A 19,864-nucleotide genomic window follows, 5' to 3' on the forward strand; every position below is an offset into this window, starting at 1 on the left:
GAGTGTAGGAGTGAGGGTTCTACTTTATTCGTGCCTTCTCTATAGCGAGGTACGCTTGTGAAGTCCCTTTTCCTCTACCTGTCAGCGGTAATTAGGTATGGGGTTCGGTGCTGTTAGAGGTTGTATTATCTCCCGTTTTACACTATTTCCCCTCCCTTAGGGGAAATGAGCCCTTTTCCCTTATTTCCCCAAAGCCCCAAGAACCACCCGGCACCCCTCTCCCATTTACGGGGTGATCGTACCTCGGGAGGCCACTCTGTCGGCGTCCTCCTTGGCGTTTTTTTCTCTCTCTCTGTGGGCGGTTTTTCTTCTGTTTTCCTCTCTGACGTACATGACGTTTGACGTCATGACGTCCAGAGATCCTCGGGCGGCCCCGGGGTATTCCTTGTCAGTTTCCGCGTCTTCCTGAAAACCGGCGTCGGGAGACGACTGGTTACACATCCCCTCACTTGAATGGGGCTGTCGAGTCCCACAGGTCCCGGGAACCGCGATAAATAGTCGGCTTGACCCATAAGATCACCAGGGAGGTGGCAAACCTGAAAGGAGAAAGGTTGAAGCTCGATAAACCATCTCAGAATACGATTGTTGGTGTTTTTATACCTCGAGAGCCAGGTAAGGGGAGCATGATCCGTATACAGTAGGAAGGACCTTCCCAGAAGGTAATATTGTAGGCTCTCGATTGCCCATTTAATGGCAAGACACTCACGCTCGACAATGGGATATCTCTGTTCTCTGGGAAACAATTTACGGCTAATAAAGACCACGGGATGATTTACTTCGGCTTCATCTTTCTGAAAAAGTACGGCCCCCAATCCTACGTCGGAGGCATCCGTTTGAAGATGGAAGGGTTTATTGAACTCAGGACATTTCAAGATTGGTTGAGTAGTGAGGCATCTCTGTAGGGTACGATAACTATGATATTGCCCCGGGGTTAGTCTAGTGATGGTTTTGGGTTGTCCTTTTCTCAGAAGGTCGGTCAGGGGGGCGGCCAAGGTGGAATAATGGGGTATAAACCGTCGGTAGTATCCTACCAGGCCTAAAAAGGAACGGACCTCCTTTTTCGAGGTGGGAGCATTGATGCGTAGAATGGCTTCAATTTTATTCATTTGGGGCCTTAGTACACCTTTCCCTATGTGATAGCCCAGGTAAGAAATATCATTAAAGGCCAGTCGACTCTTAGATGGATTGGCTGTCAGACCAGTCTTTCGTAATACAGTAAAGATTCTACCTATGTGTGTTAAATGGTCTTCCCATGTCTCACTAAATATGACGATGTCATCCAGATATGCGGCAGCATAACTGGTATGAGGTCGTAGAATTGTGTCAATTAGGCGTTGGAAGGTGGCGGGTGCCCCATGCAACCCAAAAGGGAGAACATTAAAATGATACAGTCCGGAGGGGGTAACAAAGGCCGTTTTTTCTCTATCTTCTGGGGCGAGGGGGATCTGCCAGTAGCCTTTTGTTAAATCGAGAGTAGACATGTATTTGGCCTTCCCCAATTTCTCTAAAAGTTCGTCTACTCTTGGAAGCGGATATGTATCAAACTGGGAGATGGAATTGACTTGTCTAAAGTCAATACAAAAACGTATAGACCCATCCGGTTTGGGCACCAATACCACAGGTGAACACCAGGGGCTTTGAGAGGGTTCTATAATATCTAGGTCTAGCATTTTCTTTATTTCACTTTCTACTAGGGTCTTCCTAGCTTCGGGGATACGATAAGGTCGTAACCGCACTATTTTGCCCGGAGGGGTTATGATCTGATGGTGTACCAGCTTGGTTCTTCCGGGTACCAGAGAGAATATCTGTGAATGTTCATAGAGGAGTTTGTTTAACTGCTCATGCTGTTGAACCGAGAGGTCTGTATTGATGACCGGTACCTCGTGCCCGCTAGGGCTGTCAGTCGGACACCACCCTATTTCCAATTCCTTGACGGTGTTGACCAGACATCCTGGGACTGGGTCAGCCACCGGTTCTTCCCATTTTTTTAAAAGATTAATGTGAAAAATCTGTGACCTAGTGGGGCCACCGGTGAGCTGGAGTTTATAGGTCACTGGTGTTATTATTCCTGTCACTCTATATGGCCCCTGCCACTTTGCTAACAGCTTGTTGTCCGAACTGGGGAGAAGTACTAAGACTTTATCCCCTATGGAAAAAGACCTCAACTGGGCATTTCTATCATAATACCTTTTCTGTTTTTCTTGAGCTTCCTCCATGTTTTTTCTCACGTTTTCCCACACCGTGTGTAGGTGGTTTTTTAATTCTTGGGTATATTTCAGAAGGGGTTTTTCCCCATCCTCCTCCTCCCATAACTCCGCCGCCATGTCTAACAAGGTCCGGGGTTGTCGCCCGAATAACAGTTCAAACGGACTGTGGCCCGTAGACGCTTGTTCATGGGTTCTGACCGCGTACAATACTAAGGGGAGTTTCCTGTCCCAGTCCCTCCCTGTCTCAGAGATAGATTTTTTTAGAAGATTTTTCAGTGTTCGGTTGTACCTTTCCACCAGGCCATCAGTCTGTGGATGATAAACCGACGTTCGCAATTGTTTGATCCCCAAAAGTTGACATATTTGGGTCATCAAAGAGGACATGAATTGGGTACCTTGGTCCGTTAAGATTTCCCGGGGAAACCCGACTCGGGAGAAGAACCCTATCATGGCGTGGGCAACACTCTTGGTGTTAATACTACTAAGAGGGATGGCCTCGGGGTACCTAGTAGCGTAATCTACCAACACTAATATGTAACGGTACCCTCGGGAAGAGGGTAGGAGAGGACCAACAATGTCCATTCCTATTCGTGAGAAGGGAATATCTATGATAGGAAGTGGTTGCAACGGGGCTCTTCTTCTTGTACCAGGATCAATCATTTGGCATTTGGGACATTGTTGACAGAATTTCCTAATTTGAGAAAAGACACCCGGCCAATAGAACCTCCTCAACAGATATTCTTCCGTCTTTTCCCTCCCATAGTGACCACCCCCTGGCTGACTGTGGGCTAAGTGTAGAACTTGTTGTCTATAGGGTTCGGGGACTAATAATTGTCTCTTCTCTTCTCGGTCATTGCTAGTGACTCGATATAATAGGTTTTTGACTATTGTGAACGATGGCGCTTTATCTTGGCGGGTCCGGGGCCTTGCATTTTTCCAGGCATGAGTCAAACTTGGATCCTCTCTTTGGCAATTCCGAAAAGGGGGTAGGTTAGTAAGGGTAAGAACCGGTGAAATTACCTTCCCGGGACTCGTGTTTTCCTTTGCGTATGCCTTTCTGGTTGCTCTTTTTTCGCTTCGGGAGGGTTTGTACCGGTCCAATGGAGAAGGTATAGGTATATCATAGAAGGGAGCACTTTTCCACCAGGTATTACATTTTTCAAAATGTCGGGTACTATCCAGGAGCTCCGAAAATTTTGAGAAATCCGTTCCAATTATAGCTTCTTCCACTAGCTGTTCCACTACCCCCATCCTTATGGGATTTTCCTTTCCTTCCCACGATAGAGTCGTCCATCTTAGAGGATATTCCTTGGTTTCGCCATGAATACAGCAGATGGACACCATAAGACCTGTCGGAAAGGTAAGGTTGTCAAGTAAGTCAGCCCGGATTACGGACTGACTACATCCTGAATCAATGAGGGCTAGGGTGGGCCTTCCATTAATAACAAGTTTCTTTTTATAGGGGGTGTCCCTTCCCCCGGTATAAAAGACTCTTCCCCTAGTAATTCCTATCTCCATTGGTTCGGGTTTATCTGTTTTTAAGGGACAAACCCGGGCTATGTGTCCCCATTCACCACAACTAAAACACTGTGGTTGTTGAACATATGGCTTCTCCAATCCTCGCATCTTCCCCACATCATCGTTGGACCTTCGACCCACCGATAAGGATGAACCGGGACTCGGACGAACGGGGCTAGGCGTTGACCTAGGGGGGGGGGGTTTTGAACTCGAGGGAGCGGTGAAAGGCACAGGCTAGCTCGATGGTGGTGTTAGTGTCTGGATTTGGATGTTGTTTGATCCAGTGACGTGTGTTGGGGGGTAGGGCGTCCAGGTATTGTTCCAAAAGGACGACCTCAATGATGTCTTCCCTATTGCTTCCAATGGGACCTAACCATTTGAGGCCCAAATCTTTGATCCGGAAGTATAGGGCTCGGGGGTTCTCGGAAGGCCCCCACTTGGCTTTTCTAAACCGAACTCTGTAATGTTCTGAATCAAACCCCACCCGTTCTAGGATGCTCTTTTTAATGTCCGGATAGGGAGTTATTCCGCCGGGGTTCACGGCTTGATAAGCCGCTTGTAGGGTTCCTGTTAATAATGGGGCAACATATTGACCCCATCGTTCTTGGGGCCAGGTAGCGGAAGTGGCAACTCGCTCGAAATTGGTGAAGAAGGCATCCGGGTCTTCACCTTCCTGGTACCGTTGTAAGACCGAACTGGGCACGTTCGGATGTACCCGGGTAGCAGCAATGGTATCCGTGAGGTTTTTGATGGCAGTCTCATGAACCAATTGATTGTTGGCCATGATAGTGGCCTGACTTTTGAGCGCGCTTTGTAGGGCCTCCCTCTCTACCTTAGCCTCCTTCTGTTGTTCCTCCCACACTATTTGTAGGTGCCTCTGCCCCTCGGCCAGCTGCTGCATCATATCCGATATCGTGGGTTTCTCCTCCATGGTCGTGGACTGTCTGTCGCCTGGTCCAATATCCCACTTCTGACACCACTGTGATGGGTTCTTTATCCCGGGTTGAAGGGATATTGGATTAAGGCGACAGACGCGTGCTCAAGGGTTTAAGGAGTTTATTTCGGTCCGGGTCTAGGGTGAATTCATCATCTTCACCAAATGACAGGGTTGATATAGTCTTTCAACAAAATTTAATAAGAGTCCCTTTTTTTGTTTTATCTTCTCTTTTAGGCTTCTGATAAGGTTCGGGTGGTGTCTGGTCCAGCTTTAAGGAGTTCCGATCTTCCCGTATGTCAGCGGCCCAGGCTCCCCAAAATAAAGAAGAAAAGAATACAGGTAAGTGGAAATTAAATATTTGTAAAGGGTTGTTTAGGTTTAGTAGGTTGGTGAGGGTCGGCGGGAGTGTAGGAGTGAGGGTTCTACTTTATTCGTGCCTTCTCTATAGCGAGGTACGCTTGTGAAGTCCCTTTTCCTCTACCTGTCAGCGGTAATTAGGTATGGGGTTCGGTGTTGTTAGAGGTTGTATTATCTCCCGTTTTACACTATTTCCCCTCCCTTAGGGGAAATGAGCCCTTTTCCCTTATTTCCCCAAAGCCCCAAGAACCACCCGGCACCCCTCTCCCATTTACGGGGTGATCGTACCTCGGGAGGCCACTCTGTCGGCGTCCTCCTTGGCGTTTTTTTCTCTCTCTCTGTGGGCGATTTTTCTTCTGGTTTCCTCTCTGACGTACATGACGTTTGACGTCATGACGTCCAGAGATCCTCGGGCGGCCCCGGGGTATTCCTTGTCAGTTTCCGCGTCTTCCTGAAAACCGGCGTCGGGAGACGACCGGTTACACAGTGTTTTGTCAATGTGTGTGTATTTTGAGCGCGGCGGTGTGTACCGCCAATGGAATACCGTGGTTGAAAGACTGCCACGTGGATTAGTGGGTCGTGAGAGTGTGGGCGTACTTCTGTTGGCGTGACAGTGGAGGTTTTGTTTTCGCCAGTTTATCACTGACCTTTGGTGTGGCGGACTTGTGTGGGTGTCTCAATTTTGGCGGATTCTGAGCAGTGGGTCGTAATAGCTGTGGCGGAATTCCGCGGCCGCGGCGGTGTGTTGGCGGTCTTCTGCATGGCGGTAAGCGGCTTTTACCTGCAATGTTGTAATGAGGGCCATTGTTTGGAAGTTCATCTCAAAGGCCAGTTTAGTAGGGAACACAACTATAGCTGCATTTATTATAGTACTGGTAGTGGGCCATAGCATTGCTGTCATTGCCACAGACTGTTAAATCGTGGAGCATTCAGGATGGCTTACATTGAATTAGTTTAACATGCAAGGCAATTTCACTTGTAGTGCACTGTTCTACTTTTCTTACAGGTCGAATAGTGCCTGCTGGGAGCTGTAGTGCTGTCAGTTCCTGTACTTCACATGCCATACACAAACACTGTGGCCCCAGGTAAATTTGGTTTACATGTGGCATGCCAGAGAGGGGTATGGGTGGTGTGGTCATTGAGGTGGGGAAAGGTGATCAGAAAGCATGCAAGACAAAATCTTTTGGTGACATGAATGGTGTAGTGACTTACTAGACTCCACTCCCTCAGGTAATCCTGTCAGGCCCTCAGGATGCTGGATGTCCAAGACCTTCTCCTCCCAAGATGTAAAAGTAGGGGGAGGATGTGGGGGTCCACCACCAGTCTTTAGGACCGCCAGCTGGTGCCTGGCGGCCATGGAATGTACCTTCGCCCTGAGGTCGTTCCACCTCTTCCTGAAGTCCTCCCTTGTGCGTGGGTAACTGCCTCCAGAATTCACCCTTTCGACTATCCTGTGCCACAACTCCATTTTCCTGGCTATTGATGTTTGCTGGACCTGTGCTCGAGAAAGGTATGTCTCTATTCTGATAATTTCGTCCATGATGACCCTCAACTCATCATTAGTGAAACGTGGTTATTTTTGTGGGGACATGGTAGTGGTGGACGAGACGGTGAGGTAGTGAAAAATGGGGGGGAAATTTGGGTGATGAGGTGTGCGTGCTGTGATGTTAGTGGGTGACGACTGTTGTGTATAGTGTGGGGAACTAAATTGTGTGTGTGGTGCAGGTGTAAGATGAGTGGTGTGTGAAATATATAGGGGTGCCTATTGTGTGCTTTGGTATACTTTTTATTTTTGGCTTGTGTGTGGCTGTGTCATGTTCTGGTTGCAAAGGATTGTGGGATGTGAAGGGGGTTATATAGTGCTGCTCGTAGGTGTGTTGGGTGTGTGGATGTGTGTCAGGTGTGGGGTATTCAAACTATCTAATGTGGGGTGGTGTTTGACTGAATGTGACTTCAGACCACCGCTGTTGGCACCGCCAATAGTATTCCACCATGGAAGAACCGCTCTCGTGATTTGTGGATCATAATGTGATTGGAGGTTTTTTGGTGGGCTGGTGGTGGTGGGACCACCTCTATTCCATCCTCCAGTGTCCTGGCAGTTTTGGAAATATTGGCTGTATTTTGGCAAAGTTAGCTGTGTGACTCTTAATACGGGTTTCAGATCACCGCCAACATGGCGTCCGCCACAGCAGTGATCTTGCCAAAAGACTGCCAAACTCGTAAAGTGTTTTGCTTAGAACCACAGGATGTTGAGCTGACGCCAAAACTTGAACCTGATTCCTGGCTGTAACACAAACTCCTCTTCCCTAAATGTAGTAAATAGTCAAGTGATCAACTGGATAAAAAACCATAAAGATAGCAAATAATTTAAAAGTGCTTTGTCGCTATTTGAAAACTCAGAAAATATGTTTTCATTTAGTTTTTTAGAGCACTAACCATAATCTCTATGGGAATAAGACACTTTCATTTTTATAATTTCTACAGGAAATACTTTAGATATTACAGTTTTGATTGCATCAAGATGACGTCAGACATGCCACACTTTGTAAACAAAATAAGGAATGTTAGCAATCTAATTGTTCATTAGAATGCAGTGGGGATTCAGCGGTCAGTAGCACATACTTGAATAATTTACGGCAGGGAGGAGGTTGCAGGGGCACAAGTTGAGCATGCTGGGCAGGTGGGAGGGGCAGTGGCAGCACAACGGACCATGAAGGGCAGGGTAAAGGTGTGAGGGACAACAAACCAAACGTGCTGGACAGGCAAGAGAGGCTGTGGCAGTATAACAAACCATTGAGGGCAGAAGGAAGAGTAAGTGGCAGTACAACCATACATGCCAACAGACCTGATTCTGGCAAGAGACTTCTGATGTTTTTAAACCCAAAAGAGCTTTATTATATATGTCTCCTACCTAGAATCTCCTCTTTTCTAATGTAAGTCAGTGAAAATTTCTATGATTTTGTATGGGTAAAATGTCAACCCACCTGTAACGTCCCTCTAACCTTTGTTTGTTTTTTTTCAGTGAAAAAAAAAAAATATATATATATATAATAATAGCTTTATTCGGTCAATAAAGGCCATCAAAGCATAAAAAATACAGTGAATAACAGGGTTAAAAGACTTAAAATGGAATAAAATAGTACATCCTAGTAATAATAACTTATTATGTATATACAATAATTAAAACATGTCAATAGTAAAAAAAACATCCCTTTACATCGTATCTTCTGGTTCCTGCATCCTAAAATAATTAATAATAAAAGAAGGAAAAATGTATTTCAATGAGCGGTGTCGTATACTCCAAGTGGTCACAAGGAACTTATATAATATATATATATATATATATATATATACACACACATATACACCCATCTACCAGTCCTTGGAAGGAAACAAGTGCACTCCGGGTCAACATATTCCAAAAAATCTTCCTTTATTGTGATGACATACAAACACAATAAGTGTTTCGACAAATACAATTGTCTTGCTCACGAGGGATTCGAAATTTTAAAAAACAGACTTATAATAACACTATCCATGTGCAAAATGTAAACAAAGGACTGCTGGAGTACCAATCATATCACAATTTCAGGCACCATCTTTGAAAGGTATTCTTCAAAGAAATACTCAATGCAAATTTTGGGAAACATATTACCATTGTTCATCATCATAATAAAAGATGATGTTTTGAATATGTTGACCCGGAGTGCAAGTATTTTCATCTAAAGATTGGTTTGCTGATAAATATTGGGTTTCCCACACATAAGCATGTGCTGCAACGACAGAGGCATCCCTAGGAATGTGGTGGATATATATATATATATATATATATATATATATATAATAATAATATATGGGGTTTATTTCACAGAAAAAAGGTTAAAGGGACAATATAGTTAGGATATAGAATTTAAAAATAAACCATAGAAGTTCACTCAAAAAGCAAAAGGTTACAGGGACGTTATAGTAAGGCTCACATTGTAAATGTACAAAACCATAGAAATTGACCAGTTATAGTTAGAGTTACCTCAAGTAACTATAACTCATGCCCTAAGGTAACTATAACTCACGCCCCCACCATGCACAGTTTTTTTGTCAAACATTTTAATATTACATTGATATTATCAATTGAGTTATCAAAGATGTCATGAGTCCTGTAATTTGTGGGGTAATTAGCAGTGCATGGTGAGGGCACGAGTTAGTTACTTGAGGCAACTCTAACTATAGCTGGTGAATTTCTATGTTTTTTGTATGTTTAAAATGTTAGTCTAACTATAATGTCCCTATAACATTTGTTTTTTTAATTTAATTTCTATGTTTTTTTTAAATTCTATTTTCTAACTGTGTCGATGTAAGCTTTGTTTTTTTTCAATGAAGTTCTGTTTTTTTTATGTATAGTAATTTTCATTACTATAAATTAATCCAACCACTGCCAAACACGCAGCAGTTGGCCACAGGGCCTGGCCTGAAGCCAGCCTTTGCAGCCAACCCCCCTAACCACCCAACCCTACTCTACACATGGCCCTTTGTCTGTGCCCAGCAGGAGTTGGCCGCAGCCTATCTCTCTTGGTGTGAGAATAGGTGTAAAATGGTGTATCTGGGGGTGAGAGTGGCTGTGCGAGTCTGGGTGTGAGAGTACGTGCAGCAGTGTTTTAGTGGGTGTGTCAGTGTGTGCCCAGGTCTGTGAGTGGCTGCATGAGGGTGTCAGTGCATCTGTGAGTGGGTGTGTGATTTTGAGTGGGTCTGTGAGTGGATGCCTAAGTGGGGGAGTGAGGGTCTGTGGGGGGCTGTGAGTTGGTGCACGAGGGTCTGAGTGGTCTTTGAGTGTGAGTAAGTGTCTGAGTGGGTTTGTGAGTAGGTGTGTAAGGATCTAAGTGGGTGTGTGAGTGGGAGAAAGCGATTAAAAGAGAGAAAGAAAGTGAGAGGGAGTTAAATCATTTTTAGGCGTTGATGGATGATATGCTTAGAATTAGATCTTTCTGCACAAATTGAAAAAAAATGTATTTGTCAATTAAAAACAGTAAAATCACCTTTCAGTATGAGCCTTAAAGGTTTGTAGTTGGTAAAAAATGAGTCATTGTGAAGGATTATTTTTTTTAGCCCTTTAGGGGTTATCTGGACCGTGTGGCGGTTGTGCAGGCTTCCCCCATGGTCCCTAACTGTGTATTTAAAATGTATTTATTTTGATATATGCTCTTTACAGGCTATGTGGGGCCTCAAGGCCTCCCCCACGGTCCCATTGATTCAGCAAGCAAGGGGCTGCTTTAAGTAGCCTCTCCGTGCTTGCCGAAGCAAAGCTTTCATATCTGTTCCCTGCCAGCACAGTGTTTGCTGTGACTTGGCGGCAGCTTTGACAGACGCAGCACACAGCTATGTCCGATGGACATAGCAGGAGCCAGCCCTGGGGGGTGGCAGTCACAAGCGCCATCAGTGGCTTCTTGCAGGGGGGCAGCGCAGCCCCCTTACTACAGTTGTAGCCCCAGGGAGGTGGTGGTCCCTAGGGCTTAAGGGGGGCCTGAAACAGACTGTTTTTTCATCTTTGCCCATGGGGAGTGGTGATACTTGGGGCAGCGGGGGCTGCATAGCCCCCTGCACTGAATAGCAATGAATCCCCGGTTAGATGGTGGTCCCCAGGGCTGTGGGGGAGGCCAACGGGAGGTGGTGGTCCCATCCCACATAATTTCTCGTTCACCCCAGGGAAGTGGCGGTGCCCTGGGCCACAGAGTGCAGGCGGCCCCTCCGCACACCTATTAAAGAATGCTCCGAGACTTGGTGCACCCAGGTGCTTAAAAAAGACGAAGCGCAGGACTCCGCGATTCATTTAAAAAAATATATATTTATATTTCACCGGATACGCCGCAAATCTGGCAGACATTTAAAAAAAATGCTTTTTAGCCTGGGAGGGGACACCACCGGAGCTAAGTTGTCACTTTTCATTTTTTTACATTTTTTTCTGGGACTTGGCTGCCGAGTCCTGAGATGGCTACCAAAACGTTCTGGTTGAAGTGTTGACAGCCAATAATATCTCAGCACGAGATCAGGAGGGGTTGTGAATCCTTCGTGTCCCTATATATACACCTTTTGTTTTCCCTTAATTTTTCAAAAAATACTAAAAGGATTTACACCAAAACAAAAAAAGGCTGTTTTCTGTACCAGGGCCTACCTTTCTGCCAAATTTGGTATCCAGTCCAGTAGTTTCAGCGCTATTGCTGTTCAAAATTCCTATGGAAAAATGAATGGGTGAATTGGGAAAAAGCGTTTGAACCCCCCCCACCTCCTTCCTCTGCCCCCAGGATGGATCACCCCAAAACTTTCCAGACAGCAGCTCAAGTAAGCATTGTATTTTCTTGGAAAATTTTGTAAAGAGTTGTCAAGCGGCGCCAACGTTTTTTGCAAAACAAAAAACACTCTTTCTGTAGAAACTTGAACCCAACGATAGCTAGGTAATATATATAAAAATTAACTTAAAAAACAGGTTACAGGGATGTTATAGTTAGGTTATGAATCTACTCGTACTAAACCAGAGAAATTCAGCAGTTAGATTTATTTCAAGTAACTATAACTCGCTGGCTAATGTAACAGTAACTCACAACCCCTAATATAACAATAACTCACAACTCTCAAAAGCGTGCTTTTTCTTATTTGGGGTAAATCGGTTCAGTAGCTTTTGAGATATTAAAAGGAAACCAAATGTGTATATTTAGAGGTGCAAAGGCTTTGCAAATCCACCCGATCTTGTGCAGAGATCTGATTGGCTGCCAACACTTCAATCAGGAAGTCATCAGGAAGCTGTCAGCCAAGTCTCAAAAACAAACGTTTAAAAAAAAAAAAAGGAAAAGGAGGACAGGTATGATAACCCTAGGCCCCTAGCGCTGGTACAGGAGTCCCCCTCCCCACCCCCTTCCATCAGGGCAAAAAAAGCATTTTTATTTAATTAAGAGCGAAATTAGTAAATATTCAAGAATTTGAGGGAGGCTTGCATTGCTTCTGCACATGCTGATCCAATTCCATGTGGGCTGAATGTTGCAGCGTTGGAGCTAATCTTTGCTTTATTGTCATGCCTGCATTTGCGAAATACATTTGCAATTATGCAGCTGCACATGCTGCGCCGTTAGCCACTGATATAGTGTGCATGGTGTTCCTTTTTGTGCCTCCCAGAATCCAGGATGAGGGCAGGAAGAGGCCTAGTCTTGTAATCTTCAACTATTTTGACCCTGTCACTAAGTTAATGTGCGTACAAGACCAGACCACTCTCACACAGAAGAGCACCAGGACCAATGCTAGTTATGCTCCTTGCTTACATTATAGTGTACTCTATGCTGCATCTCTTCTGAGCGATGGAAGCTTTCACTGTTGTTGTCAGTGATGCAGCAGTTGTGTTTGTAGGGGAAGCTTGCATTTTATCTTCGGTGTAGTTGTGTAAGAGATTGAAGCTTGCACTGTTGCCATCTTTGATACGCTTTCAGTGCCTCTGCAGTATGTGTTCTGTACGAAATATGCTGTGCTTCTCATGCCCGTACTGTACCTTTTCCCACTGTAGCTTCCTCTTTTGTCCTTACTGTGTGTGCCAAGTAAGCTTGTGCTGCTATCCTTGTATGAAATGCCTGCACTGCTACTGTTTGTTCTCTACCTGTTATGTGGGTGCTGGATAGATGTGCACTCCTGCTGCCTGTGCTGTACCTGCTTTGCATAAAAGTGAAGTTTTTTGGAGCTGCTGCCTGTGCTGTACCTGTTTTGTGTACGAGTGAAGGTGAAGGGTTTTGAAGCTGCTGCCTGTGCTCTACATCTTCTGTGGCAGCAAAGAAAACTTTCACTTCCCATGCTTTACTTGTTACTTTTTTAAGAACCCATCCTTCATTTTATGTTTTTAAAGCTTAATTTGCCAATACAGAGTTCAGATTTTCACATTTCATTTTCCCCACCATCATTTTGGCAGATATATGCTCACACTGAGTCTTGTGTGTTTCAGGTTGAGTTCATACAATCTGGCAGAATCCCGAGCCACCTTGACTGCCCAGCACGACTCAACTCAGCAGCAGATCTTCGTGGGCACTAATCTGGTTGAGCCATGGTGTGCCCAGGTGGGATCGTTGTACATGGCATTGGGCGAAGTTGAGCTACCTGAAGGTACCTCATAGTTTTCCCGCTGAGAGTAACCTGCCCATGAGTTACATCCCTAGAATTCTTAGACATGTATATATGAACTTGTTGCGAGTGGCCACCCTGCATCCTGCAGCAGCTGTTATCATTCTTTCAAATTGTCAGCTGTTATCATTCTTTCAAATTGTCTTTGCTACATTGCAGTGCAGCTGTTTTGGGTTGGAGAAAGGTGCAGGTCTAGGCAGTAACAGTAACTGTTTTGTTCAGTATGTTTGCTATCTTCCGCATTGTGGAGGTTTATAAGTGCCAGAGTTCAGTGCTAGGTGGTAATGCATGAGGAAAAGTGTATAAAATATCCTCAAGCTCGCTTCTTATGCACTGTTAGAAATGGGGTCTCGAGCTTGCAGAGGTTTACACCCTTGTCCAAGTAGGGACCACAATCCTAGTCTGGGTAAATCACACACAATCCAAATTATTCTGTGCTGACCCTCTGGTAGCTTGGCACTGAGCAGTCAGGCTTAACTTAGAAGGCAATGTGTAAAGTATCTGTGCAATAAATCATACAGTAACACAGTGAAAACACCACAAAAATACACCACACAGGTTTAGAAAAATAGATAATATTTATGTGAATAAAATAAGGTCAAAACAACAAAGATCCAATAAGCACAATTTGAAATATCACTTTTAAAAGGTTTAAAAGAATCTTAATCCAAAACGACGCACAGAGACCGCAGAGGAAGAGATAGGTGGAAAAATAAGGTGGCGTGTCAAATTCTCTCACGTGGAACAGATGATGCATTGTTTCTTTCCACACTGCAAGGGGTTTGCATAGTTTTTCGGTGCGCAATCTTGATTCTTCACTGTGATGTGGAGTATTTTGACACCCAGGGATGATGTGGGGAAAGATCCTTGATGTGCTGGAAGAAGGCACGGGCGCTGCATCGATCCGGTAGGCGATGTGTCAGATTTTCCATCGAAAGGCAGACACTGCGTCGAAGTCCACTCGGGAAGTCGGGCTGCGTCATTCCAGTCGGCTATGCAGTGATTTCTCAGTTGCAATGTAGGCTTCACGTCGACTCTGGCAGGCGGCGCATCGATTTTCGACGCACAAGGAGTTCCCTGAAGAGATGAAGTCTTTTTGGCCCTGAGCCTTCAGAAAACAGGAGGCAAGCTCAATCCAAGCCCTTGGAGAGCACTTTTGGGGAAGGCAGAGATTTTCTCAGCAAAGTCAGAGGCCAGCAGGGCAACAACAGGGCAGCCGTCCTTCTCAGCAAAGCAGCCCAGATGAGTCCTTTGGGCAGCCAGGCAGTGCCTTTTGACAGGGTGCAGGGGTAGGTCCAGAAGTGTCGGAGTTAGTGACCCAGTTTATATACCCCAAATTGGGTTTGAAGTTGGATAGACTTCAAAGAGGGGTTTTGAAATGCACAAGTTCCTCTTTCAGTGCAGTCCTGTCTACCAGGGTCCCAGTAGGGGGTTTGTAGTCCTTTGTGTGAGGGCAGGTCACTACCTTTTGAAGTGTAAGTGTCAAACCCTCCACCCTTTCAGCCCAGGAAGACCCATTAAATATGCTGATGAGTGCAGGTGTGACTGAGTGTCCTGTGTTTGTGGTTGTCTGGGTGAAATGCACAATCGAGCTGTCAACCAGCCCAGCCCAGACGTTGATTGGAGACAGGCTGTATGGCACAGATGGTTTTTAAGTGCAGAGAAATGCTCACTTTCTAAAAAGTGGCATTTCTAAAATAGCAATATAAAATCCAACCTCACCAATAAGCAGGATTTTCTATTACCATTCTGGACATACTAAGTATGACCTGGTTACCCCTCTCAGATCATAAGCTACTACTCAGAAAAGTATATGAGGGCAGTCCTAATGCTAGTCTATGAAAGGAGCAGGCCTCACAGTAGTGGAAAATGAGTGTAGGAGTTTTGCACTACCAGGACATATAAAACACATAGGTACGTGTCCTTTTACCTACATTGCACCCTATTGGCCCACATTAGGGGTGACGTATATGTAGAAAAAGGGGAGTATAAGGCTTGGCAAGTACTTTTAAATGCTAAGTCAAAATGGCAGTAAAGCTGCACACACAGGCCTTGCAATGGCGGCCTGTGACATGGTTAAGGGGCTACTTAAGTGGGTGGCACAGTCAGTGCTACAGGTCCACTAGTAGCATTTAATTTACAGGCCCTGCCACATGTAGTGCACTTTACAAGGGACTTACAAGTAAATCAAATATGCCAATTGAGGATGAACCAATGTTACCATGTTTTTAGGGAGAGAGAGCACATGCACTTTAGCACTAGTAAGCAGTGGTAACGTGTCCAGAGTCCTAAAGCCAGCATAAATGAGGTCAGAAAAAGAAGAGGAGGAAGGAAAAAAATTTTGGGGTGACCCTGCAGAGAGGACATTCCCAACAGGACAATTAATAATCTGATGCAGATTTTGGTCTGATGATCTCAATAGCCACAGATACACTACAGCAGAACCAAATTGCAGACATCCTCCCTGGATCCAGGAGGGTCTCCAAGTTGACTTGAGAGACAATGAGGGATCAGTAGCACGAAGGCAGCCATTTGACACCTCTGAATCTTCAATTATAGTGAGATGCCTAATTGAAATCAAAGGAGGGATATATATCTTCAGGCAGACAGTATCTGTGGTGCATTAGTCCTTGAGAGCTCCGCCACTAGATCTGTGCCCTCACCCTCTTTAACCCCTTCTAGTAGCCAGCAGCATTAAAACAACTAAATATGCTTTCTTCCAGAGTAAGCTAAATTATTTTTTTTTTTAAACATTGTGTCTGATGTTGGCAAACTGCTGTAAAAGACTTCATTTACAAGCAGGACAAGAGGAGTGAGTAGATGACTGCACTTGAATAGCATTCTATACCAAAGAAAGCTCTCTGCGCACCCATGAAATTCCACTGCTGTGTAAGTTGAAAATGAGACGGGTAATGGTCTAGATAGATAAAGGTAGGAATGTCCATGCTTTTACAGTGTGTGATGAATGCTCTGTCTCCTTCACCGAACAGTCTGAGAGACTGGTATGAGATGGGGGCTTGATCGACAACCTTTGGAGTCTGCAACTAGATGGTAGTGGAGGTACATTGGCCTCAGGATTAGCAGTGTCACATGCATGGAGTCAAGTGAGTGGCAAGCACAAAAGGTGGAACCCAGTTTTGATGACCACTGGAAGCCTATGAAGAGCATTACATGAAGCTAACATAGTTTTTTATTCTCAGTCCACTCTCACCAGAGTAGCTGTGTTTCATGTTCTGTGTAGTTCATTATAAACCCAAGAGGTTACACCAAAAGGTCCACCATACACAATGATCTATGTCTGGGGCAGCCTATATGGATGAGCTCCTCTAGTTTCCAAGAGAAGCAACATTTTTCACCAACTTGCATTTGTCCAATGTATTCCTTTTAAAACACCTCTGTTAATCCACATGACCAGTTCAAGGCAAGAAACCGTAGGACCTATCATTGACAGAGTTGTAACTTGAGAGCTGTTACTGTTCTGAAGTGCGGGGGATACTAAATAGATGACCATCCTTCTGATACTTTGGTTGTAAAGCAAGATGCTTTTTCATAAAATTGGATTCCAAATTGTCCACTTATAAATATTTTGGAAGCTTAATGGTCTATTTGCGAAGTACTACAATATCTGAGGGCAGCTTCCTCTCCTTGTCTTTTGCTTGCCAGGAGGCAATGCCAAAGCTGCAAACACTTTGCTAATCATTTCCCTTTCTCCTCTTGGACAGGAAGAAGGGCACCAATACTGTAGCAAGCCCAGAGTGTTGATCACTTTCTTTTTTGTGTTTTCAGTGGAGTGCCTGTGTTGCAGGCCACCATTTTAACCACTTTGTTTTATATTTATAGGGGGGCTGCCTGTGCTTCAGGCCCGGGTGCTGACATGCGTGGATGGTATTGATCTGCCTCTACTTGAGCGTGCAGTTCTGGAGCAGCGGAAATACCTGGGCAGCAGAGGAGTACATGGGAAGAACCAGGAAGACACATAACCATGACCTGACTAGGAAAGTCAAAGGACTATTTTTTACTTTTTCGTTCATTTCAGATTTTGAGGCCGCACTTTGGCTTCACTGAGTTTCAAGTGTAGAGATTAAACAGTTCCAGTCAAGAGTGTGTGGTCTGAGGGCAACTGGCCACTTCTGCCATTCTGAGTGTATTGTTTTCAGGGCAAATTGTCACTCCTGCTTAAGGAGCCCAAATAATTCTACGACAAACTATTGAGGGTGTAATAGACATTGAGCTGTGCACTGGAGGAAGTGATGTAAGTTATGTTGAGGGGAGGCTAATAATGTATTGATCTTAGACAATTACACTGGCCTAAAGGAAGCAAGAGTGCTCTGGAGGAAAGGCAGTGGGACAACCTAATATGCTTTCTAAAGGAGGTGATGGACCGATGTACTAAACCTAAGAGGGTGGAAGCAGGCTTTCCCACAAAGCAATGCTTGGAGAAATGTGTCCTCACAGTGACGTGGGGAGAATGGCAATACATATCTGAATAAGCAATGAATGGGTAAAGCTGGCCATCTTGCTTAAGCTTTGACCTCTGAAGAATAGCAGGGGATTGAGCAAAGCGACTAACGTGGCAAAAACTATCTTGTTAAACAATGGCTAAGGGAATGGACTACCCCATTGAGAAGTGGAGGAAGCCTCAACTACTGCACAACAGGTTGGAAGGTGTAATGCATTTCATAAAAGTTTCAAGCCATAAATGGACTCTCTGTCATGGGGTGTTCATCTCACAAAATACTGAAGGGGGTATGGAGGTGTCGCTCTGAAAAATGGATGTTCTGTCTTAATACCGGAAAGGATAGTTGACCACCCCATGGAGCATCAAGTTTGTTGATGGACTATCACACTGTACTCTGCAGATGAGCACATTGAAAAACGTAGAATCTAGGAAAATCTAGGAAAGGGGACACTGCCCGCAGTGGTCAAATGACTCCACTCTTTTAATAGGCCAGCTGAATTATCATTCGTATTCTAAAAAGATACAAGAAATGTATCCTTGTATTCATTTGGAAGGATGGAGAAGGAAAACCCTGAATCGTCCTCCCATGATATAGGTTTTGGCATTTGTTGCAGGTCTATCTACTTTTGGTAAATTACATAGTAAGAGCGTGCTGATATTTAGACAACCAATATGTTTAGAGATTTATTTCATATCACCCATGAATGGTAAATTGCTTTGACTAAATAGTATATTTTCCATATTGACACTTCCTCTTTACTTGATCAACAGGATGGTTCTCTACAGCAAGGACACAATATCTGTTTTTGTAGTACCTTCAGTTTACTCTAAAAAATATATTCTGTGAATTTTGACAAGTTAAAGAGAAATATTTAAACTAAAAATGAATCTGTTATCTATAAAGTGAGATTTGTGAACCACAATGAGTATGTCAAACAATAACAACGTGATTTGGCAGCAGTATTTTTGCCAAGTTGTTGGCATATGTGTGGGGTGTGCACTGGCATACTGCGCTTTGTACTGGGAGGAGCAGGGCCACTGTACCATGTATTTTTGAATAGTACAGAGACATTGGAGGGACGCTGTTCCTTATGCAAGACAGTGAGGAGCGAGCAGTATTTTTCTTGTACCGCACAGAGATGGTGGAAGGATTGGTTCTTTCTATGCTATAGAAAAGATGAAAAATCTTCTTTTGATGTGGTGTAAGGATCTTTTCTTTCTACAGCAACGGCAGGCAGTATTTTTGTGTACAATGAGAGCGAACAGATATGGTCCTTTGTACATTAGAATGAAGGCAATGACATTCTATAAAGAAGAGACTGATATTGTACAATGCAGAAGAATGTAATTCTTATACACAATGTAGTAAGGATGGAGAAACATTGGTTTTGTAATTCAAGGATATTGCAGTTTTCTGTAAAAAGCAGAATTATATAGAGAGGACAAAAAAGTTGGAAAAATTATATGACTTAAAGAAGGTTTATATTTTATTTTAAAAAGTTGACAACGTTGTACCTTTTTAAATGTGTGCATTTACCTTTTGAAATTAAAATAGAACAAAATGAACTACAAACATTTATTTAGTCTATTAATTACAAGTTTTATATAGCGCTGTGTCTTTATCTGGTTACTTCAGAGTGTTGCAATAAGTGTTCAAGTTTATGGGTTAGTTAGAGTCCAACTAATTTTAGAGCACGGCCCCAACTTGGTATTTCTTGTTCGCTAACATCATATTAGTCAAGCTACTATAAAGTTGAAGGCATAATGAATGGGGAAAATGACCAAGTATGAATAGTGGAGTCTCCAGCTTATACTGCTAATAAATATACCTGTGAGGCAAGTTTTTTCATAAGTGTTCTGTGAAGTAGCGTTCAAATTTTCAGCTTTTATCTTTCCATGCACTGTACGTGTAGTGAATTATCACTACTTCTGTACTGTCTGTGTACAGCTCGAGACAGTTGAATTGCATCCAGTTAGCAACTTTGTACATACAGGCAGTAAACTTGTTTCTTGTGTTAGGGCTTGTCCGAGTAGAGAGTATGAGCTGCGTGACATTGACGTAGGAGAGGGTGTTGATGTAGTGTGCACTGATGACACTGGCCAGAGAGATCACGAAGAGGGTGGGGCTGATTGATGACCCTTGAGGCGCTCCACCAATGAGTTTTCAAGCTTCTGAGAAGTAAGGGCCATCATGGCGAAGTTTACAACACAACTGGTCAGAATAGAGTTCACCATTGAGAA

At 44.1% G+C, this 19,864-nt stretch overlaps 1 protein-coding gene across 2 annotated transcripts in view; it reads left to right on the plus strand.

Annotated features, from left to right (window-relative positions):
- TEN1 (TEN1 subunit of CST complex) overlaps positions 1-19,195 on the plus strand; it is a 137,251-nt gene extending 118,056 nt beyond the window's left edge. The window contains exons 2-5 of one of the 2 annotated variants that reach the window (XM_069200200.1): positions 4,897-5,001; positions 6,026-6,104; positions 12,989-13,146; positions 17,005-19,195. In XM_069200200.1, coding sequence (XP_069056301.1) covers positions 4,956-5,001; positions 6,026-6,104; positions 12,989-13,146; positions 17,005-17,144 — 423 coding nt within the window. In that variant the 5' untranslated portion in view covers positions 4,897-4,955 and the 3' untranslated portion in view covers positions 17,145-19,195. The remainder of the gene's footprint in view (positions 1-4,896; positions 5,002-6,025; positions 6,105-12,988; positions 13,147-17,004) is intronic. The other variant, XM_069200201.1, reaches the window with a different exon arrangement.
- The last annotated feature ends 669 nt before the right edge of the window (positions 19,196-19,864 follow it).

The sequence above is a fragment of the Pleurodeles waltl genome, chromosome 7 (genome assembly GCF_031143425.1).
Source record: "Pleurodeles waltl isolate 20211129_DDA chromosome 7, aPleWal1.hap1.20221129, whole genome shotgun sequence".
Classification (NCBI taxonomy): Eukaryota; Metazoa; Chordata; class Amphibia; order Caudata; family Salamandridae; genus Pleurodeles; species Pleurodeles waltl.